Source organism: Crinia signifera, chromosome 5 (genome assembly GCF_055691185.1).
Source record: "Crinia signifera chromosome 5, ASM5569118v1, whole genome shotgun sequence".
In the NCBI taxonomy this organism is placed as follows: Eukaryota; Metazoa; Chordata; class Amphibia; order Anura; family Myobatrachidae; genus Crinia; species Crinia signifera.
In genome coordinates, this window is record NC_139221.1 from 257,244,975 (window position 1) to 257,268,468 (window position 23,494).

General features: G+C 40.7%; 1 protein-coding gene across 2 annotated transcripts; it reads left to right on the forward strand.

The window, feature by feature from the left end:
• Nucleotides 1-8,636: 8,636 nt before the first annotated feature.
• ZNF438 (zinc finger protein 438) lies at nucleotides 8,637-17,447 on the forward strand. 2 transcript variants are annotated; one of them, XM_083188879.1, is made up of 3 exons: nucleotides 8,637-8,978; nucleotides 10,706-12,401; nucleotides 15,379-17,447. In XM_083188879.1, exons 1-3 carry the CDS (start codon nucleotides 8,879-8,881, stop codon nucleotides 15,974-15,976), a joined length of 2,394 nt encoding a protein of 797 aa, XP_083045005.1. In that variant the 5' UTR covers nucleotides 8,637-8,878; the 3' UTR covers nucleotides 15,977-17,447. The 2 variants fall into 2 exon arrangements, with proteins under 2 accessions (XP_083045005.1, XP_083045006.1); XM_083188880.1 differs by having other exon boundaries at nucleotides 8,658-8,719.
• The last annotated feature ends 6,047 nt before the right edge of the window (nucleotides 17,448-23,494 follow it).

Sequence of the window (23,494 nt, forward strand, 5' to 3'; positions counted from 1 at the left end):
CTGGTTCCAAAAATACGGGGGACAAAATGAGTAGGGGTCCCCGTATTTCAAGAACCAGCACCGGGCCCAACCAGCCAGCAGGGTAATGCCACAGCCGGGGGGAGACTTTTTATACAAGTCCCCCCTGACCGGTCAGCATGGGCCGGGGTCCTGGGGGAGTGGGGACCCCCCCAAAGAAGGGATCCCCCCTTCCAGAACTTACCTGCCCATGCTGAAGCCGGGGCTGTCCTCGATGCCCCTGGGCGGTAAGCATCGAGCTGATACTTGTGTAAAAAGATAGAAAAACTATTGTATACTGCTGTGGAACTATGAGTCCCAGCAAGCCTGAACCACATGTAGGGACTTGGAGAACCACAAGTCCCAGCATGTGGGGCAATAAAGGGCCCGCTGTGACTTGTAGTCCCACAGAAACTGAACTTATTACTCTTCCTTTATTAGTGTTGCTACCTGTTTATGTCATCATTATCTAGCACTAACAGTATTTCCCAACCTGCTCTCTAGGGGCCTTATTTTGGTTCATTCTTTCTGACAAAATCCTTCTTAGATGGACAAAACCATGTGCACTGCAGGTGGGGCAGGTGTTACTTGTGCAGAGAGAATTAGATTTGGGTGGGGTTTTACTTCAAAGTGAGATCTATATTGCAGTGTAAAAATAAAGCAGTCAGTATTTTCCCTGCACAGAAACAAAATTACTCACCCAAATCTAATTCTCTCTGCACATGTTACATCTGCCCCCCCTGCAGTGCACATGGAGGGTGCGGACGGGGAGGGTGCGGACGATACTGCGGCACGGGGGGTGGGGGGGTGCGATACTGCGATGCGGCACGGGGGGTGTGTGTCTGGGCGATACTGCCGTGCTGAAATCCCCCCAGCGGGGAGCGGGCTGTGGGCGGCGCGCGGGGGGGGGGCAGCGTTAATTAACGGGCGGGATGGGGGTCGGGGAGGGGAGAGGGAGGAGGATTACAGACTCACCTGCTCCCCGCTTTCTGGTACCTCTCTATGGTACCTCGGCGGCTCAGTACCGCCCTCCAGTGGCCCGCGCCCTAGGCAAATGCCTAGTCCTGCCTAGTGGTGGCGCCGGCCCTGAAAGCGGTCATAGCAGAGTGCTAATCTGAATCAGACCCAAAATGTTATGTTGAGATATATAATTAATCATCTCCTTCCCATGGACATTTTATTTACTCCACTCTTGTTATTTCCTTTTTTATTTTTATTGTTTTCTCTTTAGAAATGTTGTTGCTATACTTCCTAAAATAATATTACAATTTTTAGTTTTTAAAACAAGACAAAACAATTGAATGTCTACTACTAAATAGAGGCTGATTTTATTATATTTGTTTGTTAATGTGGTGCCAGCCTTTTCCACTGACCTTGATAGCAATGTGGGATCATAACTTTAAAGCAAAGGGTGAGAAGGCCTCGCCTAATATTGTATACAATCTATAAATATACACACTGCAAACAATTTAGGTTTTTATGCATCAGCGGACAATTATATTTGTCAATTAAATTTAAATATTAATTATTCATGATAAACCACTGATACTGAAAGTCAACCAAAGTACTGTAACTGACTGAACTGCTCAATACTAAAATGTTATTCATATTTAATATAAATATTCCCAGCAGTTTACATGTTACATAATAGTGGCTGACGACACTAAATGATTTTCTGTCGGATCTATCTGGTGGGAACAAAAACCTGGAAATGTATGAGAGCGATTGACAATCAAAAAATTGTTCCCAAACACTTGAAAACAGACAGTGATCAGTCAGACAAATTGTTTAAATCATTCTGATATAACAAATTTATCAAAGCATATATTTTTTTTTCTGTTTTCCTGCATTTGGGTGGAAATTTTTGATTGTCATATGCTCCCATACATTTCCAGGTTTTTGTTCCCACCAGATAGATCAGACAGAAAATCTGTACGTGTGTACGAACCTTAAAACACTGTTAGTAGCAGATAAGAATGAAAAGAGATGCAGTGATGAGACATCAGAACAGTACCGTTCATGATAAAAATGTAAACCACACTTATGTTATTAGCAGATTTGCAAACTAACATACAATTTATTATTTTTTGCAGCATTTGCAGCTTTATCTGGATATGGGACCATTTTACATTTGTTTTCGTCTGTAAAATTTAACATGAACAAAAAATAAATTTAAAAAATAATAATTTGGAAAAAGAACTTCAGATAGTGTAATGCTGAATTTCATAGCATTAAAATAATGTTAAATATATGTTATTAAACAGGAAGGGAAGTTAAAAACATATCTTTGAGTTAATAAAATAACATTTATTTTCAGCTGTACCTCTCCTTTTCACGAGTTTCTGAATAGAATATATCATATTAACAAAGCAAGATTAATAACAAATATTGTCTAATACATTGGCATAATTGTATCATCATAAAACAAATTGCAAATTGTGGGATACTCTATAAATATGGAATTTTTTTAAAATATGAAGTAAAATATTTAGTACAATGATTCTACATTTTTATACCATATTCTATTCAAAGTATTTCTTTTATTCATCACCATAAAAAAATCTACAGTAAAGCTTTATTGAATATGGTACAAAAAAAGACCAATTCTAAATTCTAACATTTCTAATTTAAGGCATGTGGAAGTAAACAAATATATATATATAGATATGTTCTAGAGCAATGGTTCAAAGTACACAGAACTCCGATCAAAGAGAGGAACCCTACCTTTTCATATCTCATCCCCATCCAAAGCTGGGCTACATGTTTATGGTCTTTTAATTAAAGACTTGTCAGGATTGTTACTACAGTCTGAAGCATCCTTCATTTCTTCAGTAAAATTGGATACTCTTCTTGTTTTCTCTGCAATCTACCCTTATTAGCTGGGCCGTAACCAGACCATTTAGAAAATTTTGAAAGGGCCCTCCTGCGATATGCTATAAAGGTGCAAATAGAGATAAAGATCTAGGACCTCCACCACCAGCGGGGTCAGGAAGCATGGCGTGAAGTCCGGGTGAGAAGTCTGCCTGCAATGTCACAGTTGCCCAGTGGTGGTTCCAGTGTGTAGCGATCTCTCAACTGTGGATGAAGTAGAAGGCAGCCAGGGAACCTCTGGCAGAAGTTAGAGATTGTTAGCCAAATTTCCTGAAGTGCCGGATAGACACACTCACCATAAGGAGCCAGGAGCTACAAGGAGCTGTGCAGGAGGAGTACACTGTGTGTGGGGAGATGGTGAAGTATGGAGCAGGAAATTGTCAGGGTGGCTGTGGGGCTCGACTGAGGGTGACATGGCAGGTTCCGCAGTACAGGTGGAGAGATGAGAGGAGGAGCCGGTGTGCGCTGCTAATGTAAAATGCATCACAGCGGATGCCCAGCTATAGTTACTGCAGTGGCATGTGATTTCATCAGGTTGGTGCACTGATGGCACAGCCCTCCTTGTAGCTCTCGGCTGATTGGTGGCTTAGGTAGTGGGCTGAACTGGGTGCGGGGGAGCAGCGGGCCCTAGAGACAGCTCGGGCCCCATAGCAGCTGCACCCTTGGTAGTTACGCCACTGCTTATTAGCCACTTATCCATTCCAAAACATTCACTAATACAAGCATGCAATACATAGGGAGACTCCTGCATTCTGCAGGAGAGTCCCTGAAATAGTAGCAATCACCCTGAAACACTGTAGAGCAGGGCTGGGCAATTGCGGACCTCCAGATGTTGAGGAACTACACATCCCAGGATGCTTTGCATTAGTTTTGCTATGTGTTTATGCTGAAACTGATGCAAGGCATGCTGGGATGTGTAGTTCCTCAACATCTGGAGGTCCGCAATTGCCCAGCCCTGCTGTAGAGTCTAGCAATCTCCCTGATTGCATCTAATGGGCCACACACACGGGGCAATGAAAGCCCCATCTCTAAGCGATCTAACTAGATTGCTTAGAAATGAAGCACGGAACGTTCCGTGTCTATGACCCCCGGCGATGCGAAGTCCCGCGCATCGCTATCTACGGACTAGATTTATACTGCATGCAGTATAAATCTAGTCATCACCAGTGTTCTTTCTCCAGAGAAGAAAGGCCGTGACAGATCACTCAGCACACATTGCTGGTGCATCGCCGTGTGCGGGCAGGGGGCTGGCACATAGGGACACTCAGCGTTTTCTGGGCGTACCCACAAAAATGCTAGGTGCGCCCAGAAAGATACTGGGCGTCCCCATGAAAACGCAGGTGGGCAGCTGACTTGCGGCATCTTGGACCAGATGCTGCAAGTCTAAGTCAGTCCAGACTGACTTAGATTTGCGAACAGGGTAGAAATCATTTGATGGTTGGCGACCATTGAATGATATTGGCCCGTATACTACCCTGCAAATGAATGTTTATGCAAAACATCAAATCTCAAAGCAGCAGAGATGTGCAGACTGTGGCGGGGGGGGGGGGGGGGGATGGGCATTTGTGCAGACACTTGGCTCGCAAAGCTGTGAAGGTGCACTGCTTAGCGAGTCAACAGAATCACCCCCTCAATCTACTTATAGGGGTTAGACTGACAAGAGATTTCTGGCCAGTGTTTGGCGATGAGCGAGCTTTAGACTTGAGTTGGAGTGGACATGGAAATATAAGCTCCCCATGCCCAAATCTTTCTAATGTGCCTCTTATAATGACCATCAGACCACTCACATGCCCCTTGTATGCCCAGTTTTTTGCCCCCCCCCCCCATTATCATTATGTCCAATATTATGCTGCCCGCATCTCTATTGTTCTCCACCACCTGCAAATCCTGTATTGTGCCACCCACATCTGTTTTATCCAAATTATGTTCTATGACCCCCCCACCCCTCTTCCCCCCAAATTATACATTTTCTGTATTGTGCCCTTCCCCTCACCTAATCTGTATACATCCCACTTTTATTTATACCTTCTCCACCAACATTAGGTCTTAACACCAGCCATCTCCATATTAAACTCCTCCCACTCCCCCTCCCCCCAAACACAATATGCCAGGAATTCAGGACAGTGCATGTCACTGTTAAAGTGCCTGTGAAGAGTCAGTACGACAAAATGTTTAGTGATCCTAATTATGCCTGCACCAATGGGACTAGCATAGGTGCAGATCAGGCACAGATTATTTGCTGGAATGTTGCCTCCCTTTGTTGACAACACACCTCTCCCCGGTTATTCCAACAGATGGAAGCCAGGATAGGCCTAAAATGACAGAGGAAACATTTTTATAATAATAATTACTGTATTATCCATACTAGCGGCATAAGTCGTACCTACAGTACTTTGCCTTAAGGGATTCACCCTAATTAAAATGCTTCAACATGTGTTTTACCATTAGCAGTAATGCTTCTATTCTTACCATTAGTGTACATCCAGGTATAAACATAGCATACCACATATGCATTTATGATGTGAAAAGTTATAGATCGTCCCCAGGGACACATTTCCAGATTGTATACATCTGTTACAGTTACATACTGGAAGTCAGTGATGTTGATCAGACTGTGGGAGCATCTTTCCCCGAGAGACACTGCAGTACAACAGCTGCTCATATCTGTGTCCACAATGTGCTAAGTAAAAATACATTCACAATTTGTATAGCGTACATTGGGCACAAAAAACATCATTTAAACATCATTCAATGTCAAGATTAAGATGGACAAGTGGGTACTGTTCAGTACAATTTATTCTCAAACATAACCTAACCCGAGTTGACTGAAATATTCTTGAAATGTGATCATTATTTTCTGCCATGTCCATCTGATCTGATGCATGGAGAAGTTCCCCTTTAAGTACTAGAGAACATGAAGCATGGTTGTTAGGAGACTGCCCCCTTTTGTCAACTGTCCTGTCAGCATTATCGATAACTTTGCAGGGAAGATTGCAGGGAAAACTGCTGCGTACACATACTGAGATTATAGGACCAAGCTGCTGCAAATGAGCTGATTGGCCTTATTACTGCATGGTGTGTACCTAGATGTTTAGAAAGAAAATCAACAAAGCCAATTAGCTAACATTGCTTATACAAGATGTGGCTGATGCAGAGGCGAACACAGGTATCCAGGTGGCTGCATGCCTCCAACCATGACCTCTCCAGAAGGGGCAGAATACTTCTGGACTTCTTTCTTAATTAATGATTGCAATGGCGATGATAAATTAAGTTGGACATCCAGAAACAGAACATTGTGGCCCCCTGGAATGGGTCATGTTGGGAGGTATTCATTGTCTTGGTTAACAGTCAATAGGTCGACCCTGAAAGCATGCTCGCCTACCTGACCCTCTCAAATGCTCTGCTCCTGGACTTCCCTGGTAACGTATGATTGCCATCACCTGTGGTGAAATCCCTTTCTGATCAATTACCTACAGTAGCTCACCACAGGTGATGGCAATCATACATTACCAGGGAAGTCCAGGAACAGACATGTTCTCCCTCATGGAGAGGGTCAGGTAGGCAAGTATGCCTGAAAGGCTGACATGCACAAGGTCGACATTGAAAAAGTGGCCACATGCAACAGTCAACATGGGCAAGGTTGACATGAGCTTTTTAGGATTTTTGTCATTTTTATTAAATTTCCATCCTTTACCATCTGTGTGGACTACGACTGGGAATGGTAGTCGGTAAAAATCCCATGTGCAGCTAGAAGATGCTGTACACTTATCAACATGTCAGGTGTCAACAATGACATAGAAAGGAGCTGAAAACGCATGTCGACCTTTACATCTTTACATACCTTTTGCTGTCAACCAAATGACTGTCGACCTAGACATTGGGCGGTATTCAATGAGCCTGATTCGCCATGTTTTTATGGCGAATTTGTGCTGTTTGGCGAATTTCTGACTAAAACGGTGAATCACCCTATTCAATGACCACATGGCGAATACATTTCAAGGTTTTTTTCACCATGATTCACCGAGTAGCAATCGCTATCTTTTTATGGTGAAGTGGAATGTGAACTTTTAAAATAAAGTGTTTTGTTTTTTACATTTGGTGTCAAAAAATCAGGAATTTTATTCTGAGGAGGGGCATGCTATTTTTATTCATGTGCTGTAAGCACATGAATATATACTTAATTTAAAAATTTATTTTTTTTTTTTTACACAGCAGCCAGCAGGGGGCACCGGAGCCGAGCCGCTCATTACATATTCATATATTCACTGCACCCGATCGTTACGATCGGGTATAGTGAATATAGGTCCCCTGCTGGCACCCCCGGGGGGCAGCCTGTGCTGCCTGACACCCGGGGAGCCCACCTAACCCCCACAAAGTTCTGGGGCAGGCAGAGAGACTACCATCTCTCTGCCTGGCACCGTCCTCAGGCTCCCTGCGGCAATCGCCGCAGGAGCTCATATTCGCCAGTCAGGGGCAGCGAGCCCCTGACACGTTGAATACCGGAGCCCGCCGGCTCCGGAACGTGGCGAATGTGCAGCGAATCCTAAAAAGGATTCGCTGCACCTCGCAGGTATTCTCATTGAATACCGCCCATTGGGGCAGATGTATCATAGCAGCGCTTATCGCGCCGCTATGATACTTCCTGCTTTCGCCTCAATAGCGAGGCGAAGCAGGAAGGGACATCGACAAGATGTATTAACATCTTGTCTGCCGAAGCGGGGGAGCGTTAACTCCCCCCTCCGGCGATGTCCCTTTCTGGAGATAGCGCATCAGTTAATACTCCTGTCCCCCGGCCGGCCGCACTGGGCATGCGCGGGATCTCGCTGTTCACGCGAGATCCCCAGCGCAGCCCAGACCTAACAGCAGGGACAGCGCAGCGTTTAGATAGGGCTTCGCCAGCCTGATGCTGGCGAAGCCAAAGCAGGCTTCGTGCGGAACGGTCAGCGATGCTGACCGTTCATACATTCGGCCTGCTATCATTTTGATAGCAGCGCCGATATGGACAGGGGAGCATAGCGCCCCTGTCCATTACCGCATCCCGGCTCTATCATACATGGGGGAGAAGCGGTATCAGTGCACATAACGTGCGCTGATACCCCTTCTCCCCCATAACGACCCTTCATACATCTGCCCCATTGTCTGTGAGCTATACCACACCCATTCGGAGTGGTGCTGCAGAGTGCATGTACCGCAGGCGAGTACAAGAACAGGTGACCCAGAGCCGCTTAAACTTCAGACACCATCTCCGCATGTGGCAGAAGGGGTGTAACTGGCTGGGAATGGGGTATTTGCGCATAAAAAAAATAGGCTATTATCAAGATTCTGATTTTAGCTCAATTTTCATTATAGGACTAGAGGCAAAAACACACGGGATCAGTGATAAGTTCTAGGACCCATGTGTTATTGCAGCTGCGATCATGAAGATGGGCAATTTATAACGGATTATCATGGCGTTATGTTTCTCAAAAGAGATTGGATTCAAGGGAGAAGCATCCCTATAATCACCATTCAGGAACAACACCCATTGTAGCCAATGGGGGCATCAGGATTGTGACAAGAGGCGGAGTACACTCCGTTCTGTAACCGGAGAGAAAACGAAAGCACGAAAGACTACAACATATTTGTTTATTAAATACACCCAAACCCAGCAACCACATGACTGCATGACATGTAGCAGCGGCAGCATACATATCCCTCCGCCCGCCTCCTTGCATAATGATCGCTTTTAGTGGGCGGGGCCAGCGTCAGAACGTTTTTTAGGGAAGTAGCGCGAGCGGTGTGACGTCATGCGGAAGAGGAACAGAACCCGGGGATGCTGCTGCTGCTGCAGCGCTGTGCTGTGACTTTATCTGTATGTGAGCTGCAGGATATATAGTGATATAGTTGTTCCTGGCTGATGTCAGGGGGGCCGCCTGCCGTCTCTCCCCACAAGTGGTGTGGCTGTAGATGTAAAGAGTGACTTAGCTGTTGTCAGTTCTGTCTTCTCTGTACATTAGGCTGTGTAACTTGCATGTTGCAGGCGCTGTCTGTTATGCAAGGTTCTCCTGCAGAGAAAATAAAAGCTATGCATCATGTACAGGAGATATGTGTGGGGAAAGCCGCATCTCCAGGTATTTACTGTCATTTTTTCAGTGTACTGTACAGTCTGTGTATGTGATTGTCAGTGCTTAGCTATCATCAAATAAGACCTTTCCTTCAGCTGTTGTCACCTTTTACATTAACCTTCCTGAGTCCGTAAGATATATTTTTTTCTGATAAATGGTTCCATGGTTTTCTTAACAAAAGTTATTCCAAAGTACCGTAATGTGTAAAAGCATATACCACTGAATATCTGACTACAGCAGATCATAGGCCTATCAATGTCATTATCAAAGCTAGAAAATAAAGTACTAGCTAGCCAATTAACTTCTGCCTTACATTTTACATTTTTAATAAAATGACCGTAGGAGCTTTATCTCTCTAGGCCAGTGGTAGCCAACTCCAGTCCTCGAGAGCTACCAACAGTTCACAGTTTCTATCTCACCTCACAGATACACAGGTGCACTCATTACTGACTGACACATTTTAAAAGATCCACAGGTGGAGCTAATTATTTCACTTGCGATTCTGTGTGGAGACATGGAAAACGTTAACTGTTGGTAGCTCTCGAGGACTGGAGTTGGCTACCCCTGCTCTAGGCTATAATACATACCCTCCCAAAGGTAAGTTAGTTGTAACCCTCTTTTATGTCTTACTACACTGGATATTAATGTCAGTGTTTTGGAGGAATCCTGTCCTTTTAAAATGAAAAGTTTCAGTAGAAATATTTACACTATTCATTTACTTTTGCAGTTCTGAGACTTTCATCCTGTTCTCAATGGCTGGAGGCCCAAGCACAAAATAAACAAAGCTAGCATACACCCTGCATCTCCGCAAGAAATCATTACCTCTCCAATTTTATTTTGAGATTAAAATATTGGATTACATTAGGAAGCCACTGGTCATTGACAGCAGACATCTGACAGCAGTACTCCAGTACAGCTAAAATAGTATTTATGTATAGCATTTTTACAAAGTGTGCCATTTTAGAATGCCCACACTGTAAAAATGTTTCAACTAGTATTTTTACTGTGTGGGAAGAATGCTGCCAACATTCTAATGTCAGTCCTATCTAAGGAAATAAACTGTTCAGTCCCTGGTTAAATTCCTAAACACAAAAATGTGTTACAGAAAAATAATTGTGAAACTATTTTATTTTTTTATTTTGAAGAACTGGGAGGTCTAACACTAAACTTATCCCTTTTCTTCATAATGACGACCCCTCTTACTGGATTATTCATAAAGGGACTAATGAATCTACAGCAGGGGGTGACCAAACTGGTTCTTGAGATCTACCAAACGGTTCATGTTTTCCAGGCCTCCTGTGGGTCTGTAGAATGTGTCAGTTAGAAAGGAATGCAGCACATGTTTGAAAATGTGCCAGTAATGACTACACCTGTGCACTAGCTGCTGGTCTGGAAATGTGAATTGTTGGTACATTCAGAGGGCCGTTTTGGCTAGCACTGATCTACAGTATGTAGAAAGCTAAACTCATTAGGCCAGGAACCATAACCTATTCAATAACTAGTCATGATTAACATCACAATTACAAGGGTAAAACTTGTATCACAAGCTCCTAGATTTCTTTCTCTGTTTATTCCTGTTAGGCCATTGGTTTTCCACTTGTATGTTATGACATGTCCTTCTACTGAGTGAGAGGAACGAACAAATAATTTTTTGGATAAATTGGAATCAGGTCAATTAAATTGAATTATCATTTAAACTTCTATTGAGCTTACATACTTTGTATTTTTTGCAGAGGAAGCAAAGACTACACTTGGATCCACTGGAATGGCTGGCAGGAAATTTGTGTCCAACACAACCCATTTTAGAACCATTGCCCCGAAGATGTCACCAAAGATCGTTTCTTCCAGTTATCCACCTTCGCTGCCAGACGTTGCACTACCCAGTCCTAAACCCTTAATTATTAACACGCAGAACTATACTCTGATGAAAGTAGCCAGCCATGATGGTACTTTCTCTCTTGTAGCTTTACCACAAGTCTCTCCACCACTGGGTGGGACGGTGTTGCAAACCACAGGCATACCTCTCCATGAAAATCCCAAATTGCCTATACCAAGATACCAACCTGCACAAAGCAAGAAGCTGCTAAACAAAAAGGCAAATGTTCTAAACAAACCAAAAGTAGTAAACTCTGAGAGTATTTTACATTTTGACCCTAAACAAGAGACAGAGACTACAAAACATTTTGCTGTGACTGCAACAGAAGAGGCTAATTCTGAAAGTAGCATTCTTCTAAGTATTGGAACTGAAGATGGTAAAATAGATAATTGTGCTTTTTCATGTGTTGAAAAACTTCAGACTGCCACATTTGGAATTGGCACCGGTAGTCCTATAAAACTGGGTGTTAATGTTGAGAGGACAGATGATGGAACATTGGTCAGATGTGAGAGAAATAAAGTGGTTGATTCTACAAAATCTGTAGCGGTTCTCTCTCCGATGATGTTTGGCAGTCCGGTTCATCTTCAGCCTGTTCCAAAGGGAAAATTACCAATCTTACCTTATTCAAAGATTAAGAAATCCTCTATTTCTAAATGTAAGGAATTGGCAAGTTTGGCAGATGTTCCACTATCGAATGTAGGGCAGTCTGGATTCCAAATGCCTTTGTGTGAAGTCCAAGCTCCCCCTCCTACAGTCACGGTTTCAAACATTTCAACACCTGACAGTCCAAAACAGCCAAACCTGGAGCATGAGGTGAGCAATTTGAGCAAACAAAACGGAACTATAGGAAAGAAAAAAGCAAAGAAACGAAGAGCTTCTTGTGAGACAGGCTGCAAACCTAAGATGAAAGTGGATGGAGGCAAGCTAAGTATGTGCAAGGATAAAGTCAGGGCAGAGATTGTTGATACAAGTGATGAAAACATTGTCTCGGTGAAGAAATACCGAAACATTATGCCAAAGCCAATAATGGAAATACACAGCTTGGCATCACTAGATGCGTCGTCCTCTATATTACAAGCACACTTTGCAGAATCTCCCATTCGAAATCGGTTGCTCAGTATCCGGCCACATAGGTGGAGGCAAATTGGTAATTTTTCATTGATTCAAAACAATGACTGTCGAATTTTGTCTTCGACAGCAAAGGTGTATTATACTTGTCATATCTGCAGCCATAGTTTTCAGTTTAAACATCACCTGCAAGACCACTTGAACAGCCACACAAACAAGAGGCCATACCATTGCCGTCTATGCCGAAAAGCCTATGTTCACTCTGGTAGTCTCAGCACGCACATGAAGCTTCACCACAGCGAGAGCCGTCTCAAGAAGTTGATGTGTTGCGAGTTCTGTGCCAAGGTGTTTGGGCACATTCGAGTATATTTTGGTCATCTTAAAGAAGTGCATAGAGTTATCATCAGTACAGAGTCTTCGTTAAAACAACTTGAGAAAAAAAATTTGACCCTCATTGTAAAGGATGAAGTCAACTCATTGGGCAGGTGAGTGTTTTGACGGATTTACTTTTGAGAATATATTTTTTTTTTTGTTAAAGCAGGTGACCATTTCCAAACATTCATCACTTGTAGGAGGTTTCCCAAGAACCAGGCTTACTTTTTTTGAACGGACTCATTCATTTTCAGGAACATCCTAAAATTTCAATTAACTCATTAACTTGGATGATCCATATTGACATTCTAAAAATCTATATGGTAGTCTCTGGTGCAAAATTACAGGAAGGGTTTATGGCCTATATTCTGAATGGGAGGTTGTCATATGGGATAATATAATTGATGAGGAAATATGCAATTTTGGGTACTTGTTTCCTAGCGCGGTGCCCACGATATTCAGTCATATGGCATTGTATTCAATTTAAAATTGTATACCATTGTATATGGCATACAATGCAATGCGATTTTAAATTGTATAAGCACCCTAATGGGTTTTTTCAATGTTAAATGGCCCCCCTATACGATTTTTAATTGTTTAAGCACCTTAATAGGTGCTTACAATGTTAAATGCACCCCCACGCCACCGCCACTATCAACGGCAACCCGAAGTGTGGCAAGCGCAGCGGTATGCGTCCTCCGACCTTTTCATACCTCCACTATCCACGTCAGCATGGAGTTGATTTTATATAGTGTGACAAGCCACCGAACCCGAAGCATGGTGAGGGGACACGCATTAATTCACATGTATTCCGTGTCCCCTCGCGGGGCTCGCGGCGCTCGCCACGCTTCGGGCTTGGTGGCTCGCTATGCTCGCCACACTATATAGAATCAACTCCCCGCCGACGTGGATAGTGGGGGTATGAAAAGGTCGGAGGACGCGTACCGCCGTCCCTCGTGGGCTCGCTGCGCTCGGCGCGGTTCGGGTTGGCATTGATAGTACAGGTGGCGTGGGGTTGCTTTTAACATTGTAAGCACCTATTACGGTGCTTATACAATTATTTATTTTATAGGAGGCACATTTAACATTGAAAACACCCATTAGGGTGCTTATACAATTTAAAATCGTATACCATTGTATATGGCATACAATGGCATACAATTCGATGGTATTCAATTTAAAATTGTATAACATCGGCTAATATCGCATCGCATGCCATTGTATGCCTTATGGTATGCGATGCGATGGGCGCCGTGCTAGGAAACAAGTACCCAATTTTGTTTAGGTGCTTTTTGTTTTATTTCAGTATTTACGTCCTAAAGTGCCATTTTTAGCCTAAATGGCTGAACCTGACTAAAGTTTTAAAAATGAAAAGAGGTGATGCTTCACATAGCAACCAATCAGATTCTGTCTTATTATTTCTCAATTGCATCCTAGAAAATGATGGACAGTCTTATTTGTTGCTGTGGGCAGCGTCACCTGTTTTCTTTAGTTTAAAGCTTTATTAAATTTACTCCACAGTTTAAAATGTGCATTTTTTTTTTCTCATGGGCTTTTTCTAAGTGTTTCCTTGAAGGTTACTACTTAAAGTACTGCTTTAAATAAAAAAAAAAGCCTATTGTAAGGGAATCCTTGGTATTATACCACATTCTTGTTGCTTGTGGTATTCATCTAAATAAGCTTAACCAATGCAGTCAAACACACACACACACACACGCACACACACACAACAAATATATAGGGAAGTGAATCAGATAAGATAGGTGCTAAATCTGCCTAGCATCAAGCTTATCCCCCAATATTTCCATAGGACAAAAAAAACCCAGTTATTTACTCTTTAAGATTGTGAGTAAGAACACCAACACATTAAACCGGCAATACACAGAGAAAAACCTCATGGTTCAATCTTCATGTTTACTTTGTGACATATCCAGTGCTAATGCTTAACTTCTCTTTTTTGTGTGTTTGTGCATTTCTCTGAAAAGTACTTTTTGCATGTTTTAATTATGTTTAGTCTAAAATTGGTTTTATTGAAATATTTCAAATAAATAATATCATAGCCTTATAACTTTGGATTGTTTATTATTGTCTATGAGGATATGGTGGGTGGAAACTGGAATTAGAGACTGATTGTAACTGTGATATACAGTACATAGAGGTGAAATACATTCGAATGTACAGTTGTTAGGTTTAATAACCATTACCAAAACGTTTCTCTTTTTTTTTTTGCAATATATCTATCTATATATCTCCAGACATTGGATGGGCTCTGCACACACTAAATTAACTGACAATAAATAGTGGAGATTTGGTTCATGAATTGATCAATGCATTTAAGCCTGCAGCCCCCGTCAAGGGACCCCACTGTTCTGCAGGTCCTACCACTATCGCTGAAAATGGCTGCAATACACATAGCTATCACATCAATGTTTGATACCAGGCATGCTATCAGGTCTGAAGCTCACAGCAGACTTTGCTTTTATAGGTGAGCAGCTACCAACACACCTGTCACTAATCATCTAGGGAAATGGCTAACACAAGCTATGGAATCTTAGTTAAAAACAGGGTGCATGAGAGAATTGTGACCACAATAAGACTAATTAAAAAAATTAATCTAATAAACAATATATACACTTAACATCGGCACTCACCTTTCCTAGTTTTGGGGTGCCCTATGGCTTGTGACCACATTGTTTAAACAGACATTGGATGGGCTCTGCACACACTAAATTAACTGACAATAAATAGTGGAGATTTGGTTCATGAATTGATCAATGCATTTAAGCCTGCAGCCCCCGTCAAGGGACCCCACTGTTCTGCAGGTCCTACCACTATCGCTGAAAATGGCTGCAATACACATAGCTATCACATCAATGTTTGATACCAGGCATGTATATATATCTCCATGTATGGTTGTTGTTAGATTTGCCTGGAACCTGTTCTTTTGTCTTCCATTTCACAGTATGTCTGAAGCCATTGAAAAAGGAGCCAGAACACTTAAAATGAAAGCACCATGACATGTTGCGGAGCTTTTTTCTTCAATTGTGGCTACTGTTTTATTTATTTCTTTAATGGTGTTTTGTTCTGCAGGAAGAAGAGTGGCGGTAATGAAGATTATGACATTGCAGGACAAGTAGAGAAGATCAGACTGAAGATAAAATGCGGCCTTTGTCATTTCATAGCGCCTACATTTTCAGATATGAAACTTCATTTGTTTTCTGTACATGGAAAAAAATTCCATAAAATACTGCAAGAGGGTGTTTTGGAGAACAGACAGGGCATGCAAGAGGAAGTGGTTAAACAAGCCGCCCACTACTGGAAATTGCTTACAGAGAGACGGAATCTGGCGAAGTGTAGCAGCTACAATGAGGAGCTCAATGCTTCTAGTAGACTGAAGGAACATCTGAGTATTTCTGATGCAGCTCACGGTGAGTTTGCTGAAAATGTATCCACTCCATCAATGGAAGAACAAGAAAACCCCAGTCAGGAGAAATATCTTCCTTCTGGGTTGTGCACAGAAATTCAGTTCTGCTGTGGAAATCGTTTCAACTGCATTTTGTGTAAGCAAGTGTATGATGCCCAAAATGAACTATTTGAGCATTGGGAGAAACATCACAACTGTGAGAATCCCTTGGTTCTTTGGACGATCTTTGATTCATTGCTCAAGAACCAGAAAGAGACTTTATAGGAAACTTCTGAATTCTTTTGTAACTTGCCGGAGAAGTGGAAGGAAGTCAACTATAGCTCTGATACGAGACCAGTAACAGTGCAGTAACTGTGAATCCTGAATTTGATTTATGTGTCACATTTCTGTGAATTTCTTTGATTTTTTTTTTTCTTTTCTTCCTCTTGTATTATATGTGTATTGTAGATGCTACCAGTAGTCAGGAGGAATGCAGTAATTTATTATATACAAGGTTCATTCATAATCTTGTCTCAAAATTTGCACAGCTGTTGAAATATGTAACCTATTATTTATGTGTCCAATATATGCAGACATATGTTATTTCCCCCCTTTGAGCTACAGTAACATGGCCCTGAAAGCAGGACATATCTAATAAGATATCCTTTCACCTTCATATCAAAGACCATACTAGTTTATTACTATGTGAATAATTGAATTGATTGCTAGGTGCTGCTGTAGTGTTTAATGTGGCACCAAATATTGCTAGTTTTGATATGCACTTTAAGGGCAATGTCGCAAAATAAGAAAAAGGCCTTTGCCCATCTGCTTCGAAGGTAATCCATTGTCATCATGCTAAATTGAATTCCTCCCTTAGTGTATTGGTGACTTAGGGTGGGTACACACTAGAATGATCTTAGACTATGTTGTTTCCAGCCAAATTAGAGATCATTCTAGCTGTGGTAGCCAACTCCAGTCCTCAAGAGCTACCAACCGTTCACGTTTTCTAGATCACCAAGCCGGGGTAAAGGTGCACTCATTACTGCCTGACACATTATAAATGATCCACAGCTGGAGCTAATTATTTCACTTATGATTCTGTGAGGAGACCTGTAAAATGTTAACTGTTAGTAGCGCTCAAGGACTGGAGTTGGCTACCCCTGTTCTAGTGTGTACCCTGTGTTATATTTTGTATTCCTTTTACCATATAAGCCTGTAAGTACATAATACCTTCTTTATAGCTGGTAGAATGCCTGTGTAGATTTTAGTATTTGGCAAAGTATATATACTCATTGGATGCTCTTTACACATAGATGAGTAATGGGGTATAGTCACAGCACAATAGCAAGAAATGGTCTTGAACACTTTATCAATATATTGAGAGGGGAGTATATTGCAGTGCCTTTATTTATACAAATATGTACTGGGGAAGCTATGATTTGGCAGAGAGCATTTCTTTTATGACACTTTGAAAGTTGGCAGTACCAATAAATCCCTCTTACTTTTGCCCACTTCATCCTGTTTCTCTGCCAATCCAAATTTGAGACCCTCTAATTTATTTAAGGTTTTTTTGGTACTTATGTAGTATCTGGGCTGCCGATTTTGTGATTGTATGCCTTACCTTAAGGCATACAATCAGATGCGATGCGATGCGATTCGATTTTGCATAGGATTCAATGTTAAGAAGGTCCTGTTCATTTCCCCACTATCCAAGTGAGCATAGAGTTGATTTTATATAGCGTGGCGAGCGCAGCGAGCCACCGAGCCCGAAGCGTGGCGAGCGGACGCATATTTCTTAAAAAGTATTCTGTGTCCCCTCGCGGGGTTTGCTACGCTCGCCACGCTTCGGGCTCGGTGGCTCGCTACGCTCGCCACAGGTTTATATCCAACTCCATGCCCACTTGGATAGTGGGGAAAGGAAAAGGACCCCTTTTTCCCATTAAATTCTATGTTAAAATGGACTCAGACCATTTTAACATTGAATCCTATGGAAAAATCTTGACCATCGCATCGCATACGATTTGGTCGCATGCGATGCGATACGATGCGATCCGATCCGATTTCTAAATCGGCAGCCCAGATACTACATAAGTACCGTTTTTTTAGTTTACTGCAGTTTTTGAAAGTTGATATGAGCAATAATTAAAAGTCAAATGTAAGTATACACTTAACAAACTAGATATTTTTTTGATAATGTAATTAGTGCACAGATTAATAAATTAATTGATGTACTTTAACATCTTTACTCACAATTGCCTGGCATGGTTGCACATTGGTTAGCATTGATGCCTCCGTACTGAGGCCATGGGTTCCATTCTGACTGAGGCAAAATTCTGTTTCTTAAGGTCCATACACAATGGTCTCATCGCTGCACCGTACACACTGGGCGGCTTTTAAGTTGACTGAGTGGCTTTCACATGAAAGTCGCCCAGTGTGTACGGGGCTTTAACCACACATTAAAATATGCCAGCTACAGTAGTCTGTGTCAGATTTAATAAGTGCCTTTAAAAAAATAGATTTGAAAAGTCCTTGACAAATTAGAGAGAGGTTCACATCTGATCAGCATGCCATAGACACTACAAATATATGGTTAAGCTGAGATGTCCACATATTGTAAATTCAAATAAAGTCTAAGGCACTACATATTAAAGTAATTGAATAGTTAAGGAAGTTTAACTTTTGTATTACTGCTTTTTTTGTGGTCTGTTATATAGCAGACGTTTTGTTAAAACGCAATAGTGTTTTCAACTTCATTACATTAGTCATTACCAGATATAAATACATCCTTTTTTTTTAACCCATCTAAGCAAGTCTAAATTTATTAATGTGTCACTGTCTAGGCCATGTCTGTTCTAATAATAGTGTAATGAGGGTCCTTGTAACCTTGCAGTTTGGAAGTATAGTATGTTATACTTTAGATTTGGTTGGTGATGTACATTGTACCCATGAGCAATGTGAAATACAGTAACTGTGCTTCTTTCAGAGACCGTAAATAGCAAAATGCTTAAACTCTGTATTCAAACATTTGCAGTAGGAAAAATTAGTATTTTTTTAATGTGCTTACAGCAATATGTATCCACATTTAAAATTCACTATTAATCATCCTCATTTACAACTCATTTTATTTTTTAATTATGAGTGGCTTTTTTGTGCAGCAGGTTTGACAGTTGGTATTAAAGTTAATTGCATAAATGAACTATACATTGTAATACAAACTAAATATATAGATGAGTATACTGTATTATACAAGCAAGTAGTACTCAACAGAACTTTATTAACAGTTTTCGGGAAACGATGAGGCTGGAATACTTCTCACTGGCCTTATTCTCATTGACCAAGCAAGTTCTAAAATAAATGACTAAACTACTATTATTCCAGATATGAGTGAAAAATGAAACCTAGCTACATAATATAATGTGATTTATTTTATTCCCTGTAATGTTTTAAATGCAGTAGTCCATATGCTTTTAGTAAAGTTAGTCTAAAAAACCTTATGTTCTGACAACTGAAGAATGTTAAGAGAACCACTTTAAAATTTATTTGTGCTCCTCCCGTAAAGGATTTAGTAAAAACCTTCCTAAAACTACTGATGTTACCTGTTTACAGGGGCCGAACCCGGCAGGAAAGGTCGAGCAATATGAATGTAAAACGGTCCCGTACATTCCTGGGAATGCATTATAATGTCTGAGCAGATATGAATGAAGCTATTGCTGCTGATGAGAGCAGAAGCTGCAAATAGGCAATAGCGGAGATCCAGATAAACCCCAACTACAAAATCACTAGTGAAGCATTAACAGGTTATAGATGTATTTGTATGCAAAGTTGCAGTGGGTTTACTATTTATTTTTGTGTATTAAATATTTTAGGTACTATCTTCAAATAAGAGCCCAGTGTTGTAAATGAGTGACCTACTTCAGTAACAACTCATTGAACTTGACTATTGATTGCACAGAAAGCCACTTCTAATATACAGCAGTAGTTTTAGGAATATAATGTTTCCTAGAAAATGCAGACCACAGTGCCTTATACAATTGGTGGCTTAGAGTCTTTTTGTATGTAACGCTGCGTTAGAGCATTTTTTCATTTGTAACCCGGATATACCGCCATAGCTCTAGCAAGTAGGAAAACATTTTTTTTCTAATGTTGAAGGTTACTAAATGTCATCTGTATATTATTTCCTTTGTCTCTTTGCACTGAAATTGTTGCCTTTTAAATGATGCTTGTGCTGGGCTTATTAGTATTTCCAATTTAAGTTACACAACTTAGATCATCTACCACAACTGTGGAATTATTTATTTGTACAATTTTTCTGAAACCGTGGATAATTCGCTGAATTAGATTATCCATTTTGTGGATGAATGGCAATACTTGTTTAATGTTTAGTATGTTGATATGCTGTTCTAGTGACTATTGGAATTGTCTATAAATAAAGTACCAGCATATGTTTATTTTTAATATACTAATAATAATGTAAATTATTTGTTGTACAAAAATATATACTTGCTAATGGTGGTTTGTAAGTTGTCCTTTTTATTGTATCAAAAACATTTAAATTAATAGTCACAGTTGGCTAGTGCAGATCATGTAAACCAACTTGTGTTTTTCTAGAAGGCCTATAGTTCATGCTAAGGGTCATGCCTGATTCAGAGTTGATCAACGAATTTACAAATCGCGTTATTATCGAATTACTGTGCATGTGTGAGCCTGAATAGGGACAGAAAATGCATATGGGTCATAAATGAAAAATGGCTGGAGGTTAACCGGCATTTGTGGCTGTTAACCGGTTGCTTTATACGAGAGTCTGTAAAAATGCAAACGTGCCCAGGCATTTTTTTGAGGAAGGCCTGTAATGACATCGATGACCGCTTTATCCCGTCTCAGTCATGGATTAAGGTTAGGGACAGACCTACTCACATTTGCACAGACCGCAAAAAACATTAGATTGTTCGGGAATTGCGCATTAATTTGTGGTTGTTTAGCGATTTAGCGATCCATTTCCAAATTATTTTCATATTTACATGGGGCAGGTTTTTTACTGTCTTTGCAGCTGCTATCTCCTCGCAGTCATCTGCAACTTTGTACAATAGCAATCCGTGCTGAATCAGGCCCTAAAACAACACTTCAGCGCAAAATGTATATAAAACATTTGCACACTGTCATTTTCTCTATTGTCTAACATAGACAAGCCTTCCTTATCACAGCCCAGTTAATGTATTATTTAAGGAATAGCCAACTTGACGAACCCTGCCCTGTATAGCGTCATCATAGACCTCTATAACAGTGCGTTCTATTGAAGGCAAGCAGGTGTTTAGTGGGGCATCTTTTTGTTTTAGAGCTTAATTACACACATACACCTGTTAAAGCAGAGGCGTCTCCAAATTTATAGCTAACTGAGCATGCGTTTAACTCGAGAACTGCGCATGTTCTGTAAGATGTTTGAAGTAGAAAGTAAGTGCATCCACGTATAATTTTATGTATGTTCAGAGACTAACACAAAGTATTAAGATGCACGTAGCGGCTGTTTCTGATGGGAGTGTGGTGGGTGTGACTAGCTATCTCCATGCTTCAGGTGGTGTTGGGATGCAGCTTGTGTGGCCATTTCACATAGCATTCAGCATAGGGCTACCACAAGTCCAGATACTAATGATGGCTGGGATGCAGGTTATCACACTAATTTGCGCATAGACCGTTATAATATTAGGTCATACTGTAAGTTGTCCAGATGGATGCACATTTGAACAGGACTGCCTTAGAAGAAAGTCCACTATCCTGGGCAGATTTTTATCGCCCAGACTCTGTACCTCAGGAGGAGAGTGCAAGCAGGAGGTGGAGGTAGTGGTTATGAAGTATGTCATTGAGGGGCAAACTAGGATTTTCTAAAAAGTTGACTATTCCGCTCATGCTAACTTTGATTGAATTCTCACATACTCAAAACCTTTCCTGTCCCTTTTTGAGAGAAAGATATTTTACCAAAGATAAAAAACGCATGCTTATCCTGGTAGTTTGGTAAGTACTACGGGAATAGTCCATTCCCAATATATACTAGTAACAAAGATGAAGTAGTTTTACACATGAGCTTGCACATAAAACATATATAATTGTCCACTGTAAATTAGCAAATACAAATGTGATTTATTAATAAAAGAATATTAAAATGGCCCATACTGTATAATGGAGTTAAAAAAAAGTGCATATAGAAATTATCCTGCTTGTTCCTATTCCTTTGACTGGACCATATATGATGGGACAATCAATGATATCTTACTCCTGATATGTATGTCACAGTCCTGTTGAACATTGTTGGGTAGATGTATGAAGCAGTGATAAGGAATAAGTGCTTGGTACTTTATCACCGGCCAAGTGCTTGGAACTTTATTACCACTTCATGAATCTACCCCTGTGCTTCAGCAGAGTTTCAATATCAAGGCAGAATCCCAAATATGTCCTAAATGCAGTTTTGTCATATTGGTCCTGGTTAATAGGTGAAAGTGTGTATCTAATGCGATTTGTTGTAGCCTGTACAACTTTTTCAAAGCACTGTGTTGCTAGTTCAGGTGTATATATACCTGTCTAACAGGTAGATCATTAACACCGTGTTTGTACAATACATTCAAATACAGTTTAAAACGCATTTCACATTCAATTGTTTATAAAAATAGGAGGTAGATTTATTTTAAGATAAGTGTTTTATTTTATATGGAAAACTTTATTATTCTTTTTTTTATATACTATTAATCCCAATTCTGGTACTAGTCCTGCATATCTTCCGGTCGGTGAAACGCACTGGTGATTTTGGGCCTGCTATATGTTGTCATACTAAACAGGGCCATCCCTGTTCCTCTTGCAGCACTTTTTGAAAACGAAGTAATTACCCTACCTGCCATGCTATGTCCTGAATTGTACACAGACATTGCCCCATGGCTCCAACTAAGGAAAAATATTAGTAAAATGGTACAGCAGGGGATGTTATACCTTTTTTTTTATTTTGTTGTTTTATTACTCATTTTAAATGTACCTTGTTAGGAAATCAAGTTATCAGAAGGCAGATTATCCATGTAGATGGCTTTATTTTCTAAGATGGCACAACTGAGAAAATGGACCGATTTTGTTCTTCACTCAAAACATACCCTGAATTTCAATAGTAAAGTTGAGTTTGCACATTGTATTTCTACATAAAGCCCCAAATCATTCTATTGGGTTGACTCCCAAACCTGTAGATAACAAGATGTTTTATCCAGTGTGATAAAAATAACATTCACATTTCTAAAACTAAAGGATGAAGTTTGTCCAGGTGTTAGAGCAATTCTGGTGGTATAGCCAACTCTCATCAGCAATACTCCCAAGAAATAATGCAGTAAACAAGTGACTTTTCCAAAAAAATCATATCTTGGCTAAACATAGGACAAATAGTGATAACCTAAATGTTAATAAGACTTTTGTTTTCTACATCTACTCCCATTCCCCCCCCCCCCCCCCCCCCCCAAACAGTGCTGAAACAATAAAATCAAGCTGTAATGTAATGCTAACATCAAAATGGAAACTTTTGTCTTGCAAAGAGGATGATTTAAAAATAAGCGTTGGTACCAGGAAGGGCTAAATCGTTTCAAAAAGCTAAATAAGTTGTATCGTGTATAAGGGCATAATCCATTGCCAGATGACTCTTTTGAATCCATGATCTACTTCCTGCAACCACATTACAGTATATCTAAATCATTTTTTTATTTCATATCCTTGTAACATTTTGGTTATTGTAATAGACCCTAATTATTGTTTGATTTGTTGATCCAAAGCACTTCAAAAATA

Excerpts from the sequence above, each read along its gene's own strand:
- ZNF438 (XM_083188879.1), top strand. The coding sequence starts at position 8,879 with ATGTTGCAGGCGCTGTCTGTTATGCAAGGTTCTCCTGCAGAGAAAATA. Across the intron at positions 8,979-10,705 it reads GGGGAAAGCCGCATCTCCAG|AGGAAGCAAAGACTACACTT; the intron begins GTATTTACTGTC and ends TATTTTTTGCAG. Across the intron at positions 12,402-15,378 it reads GAAGTCAACTCATTGGGCAG|GAAGAAGAGTGGCGGTAATG; the intron begins GTGAGTGTTTTG and ends TTTGTTCTGCAG.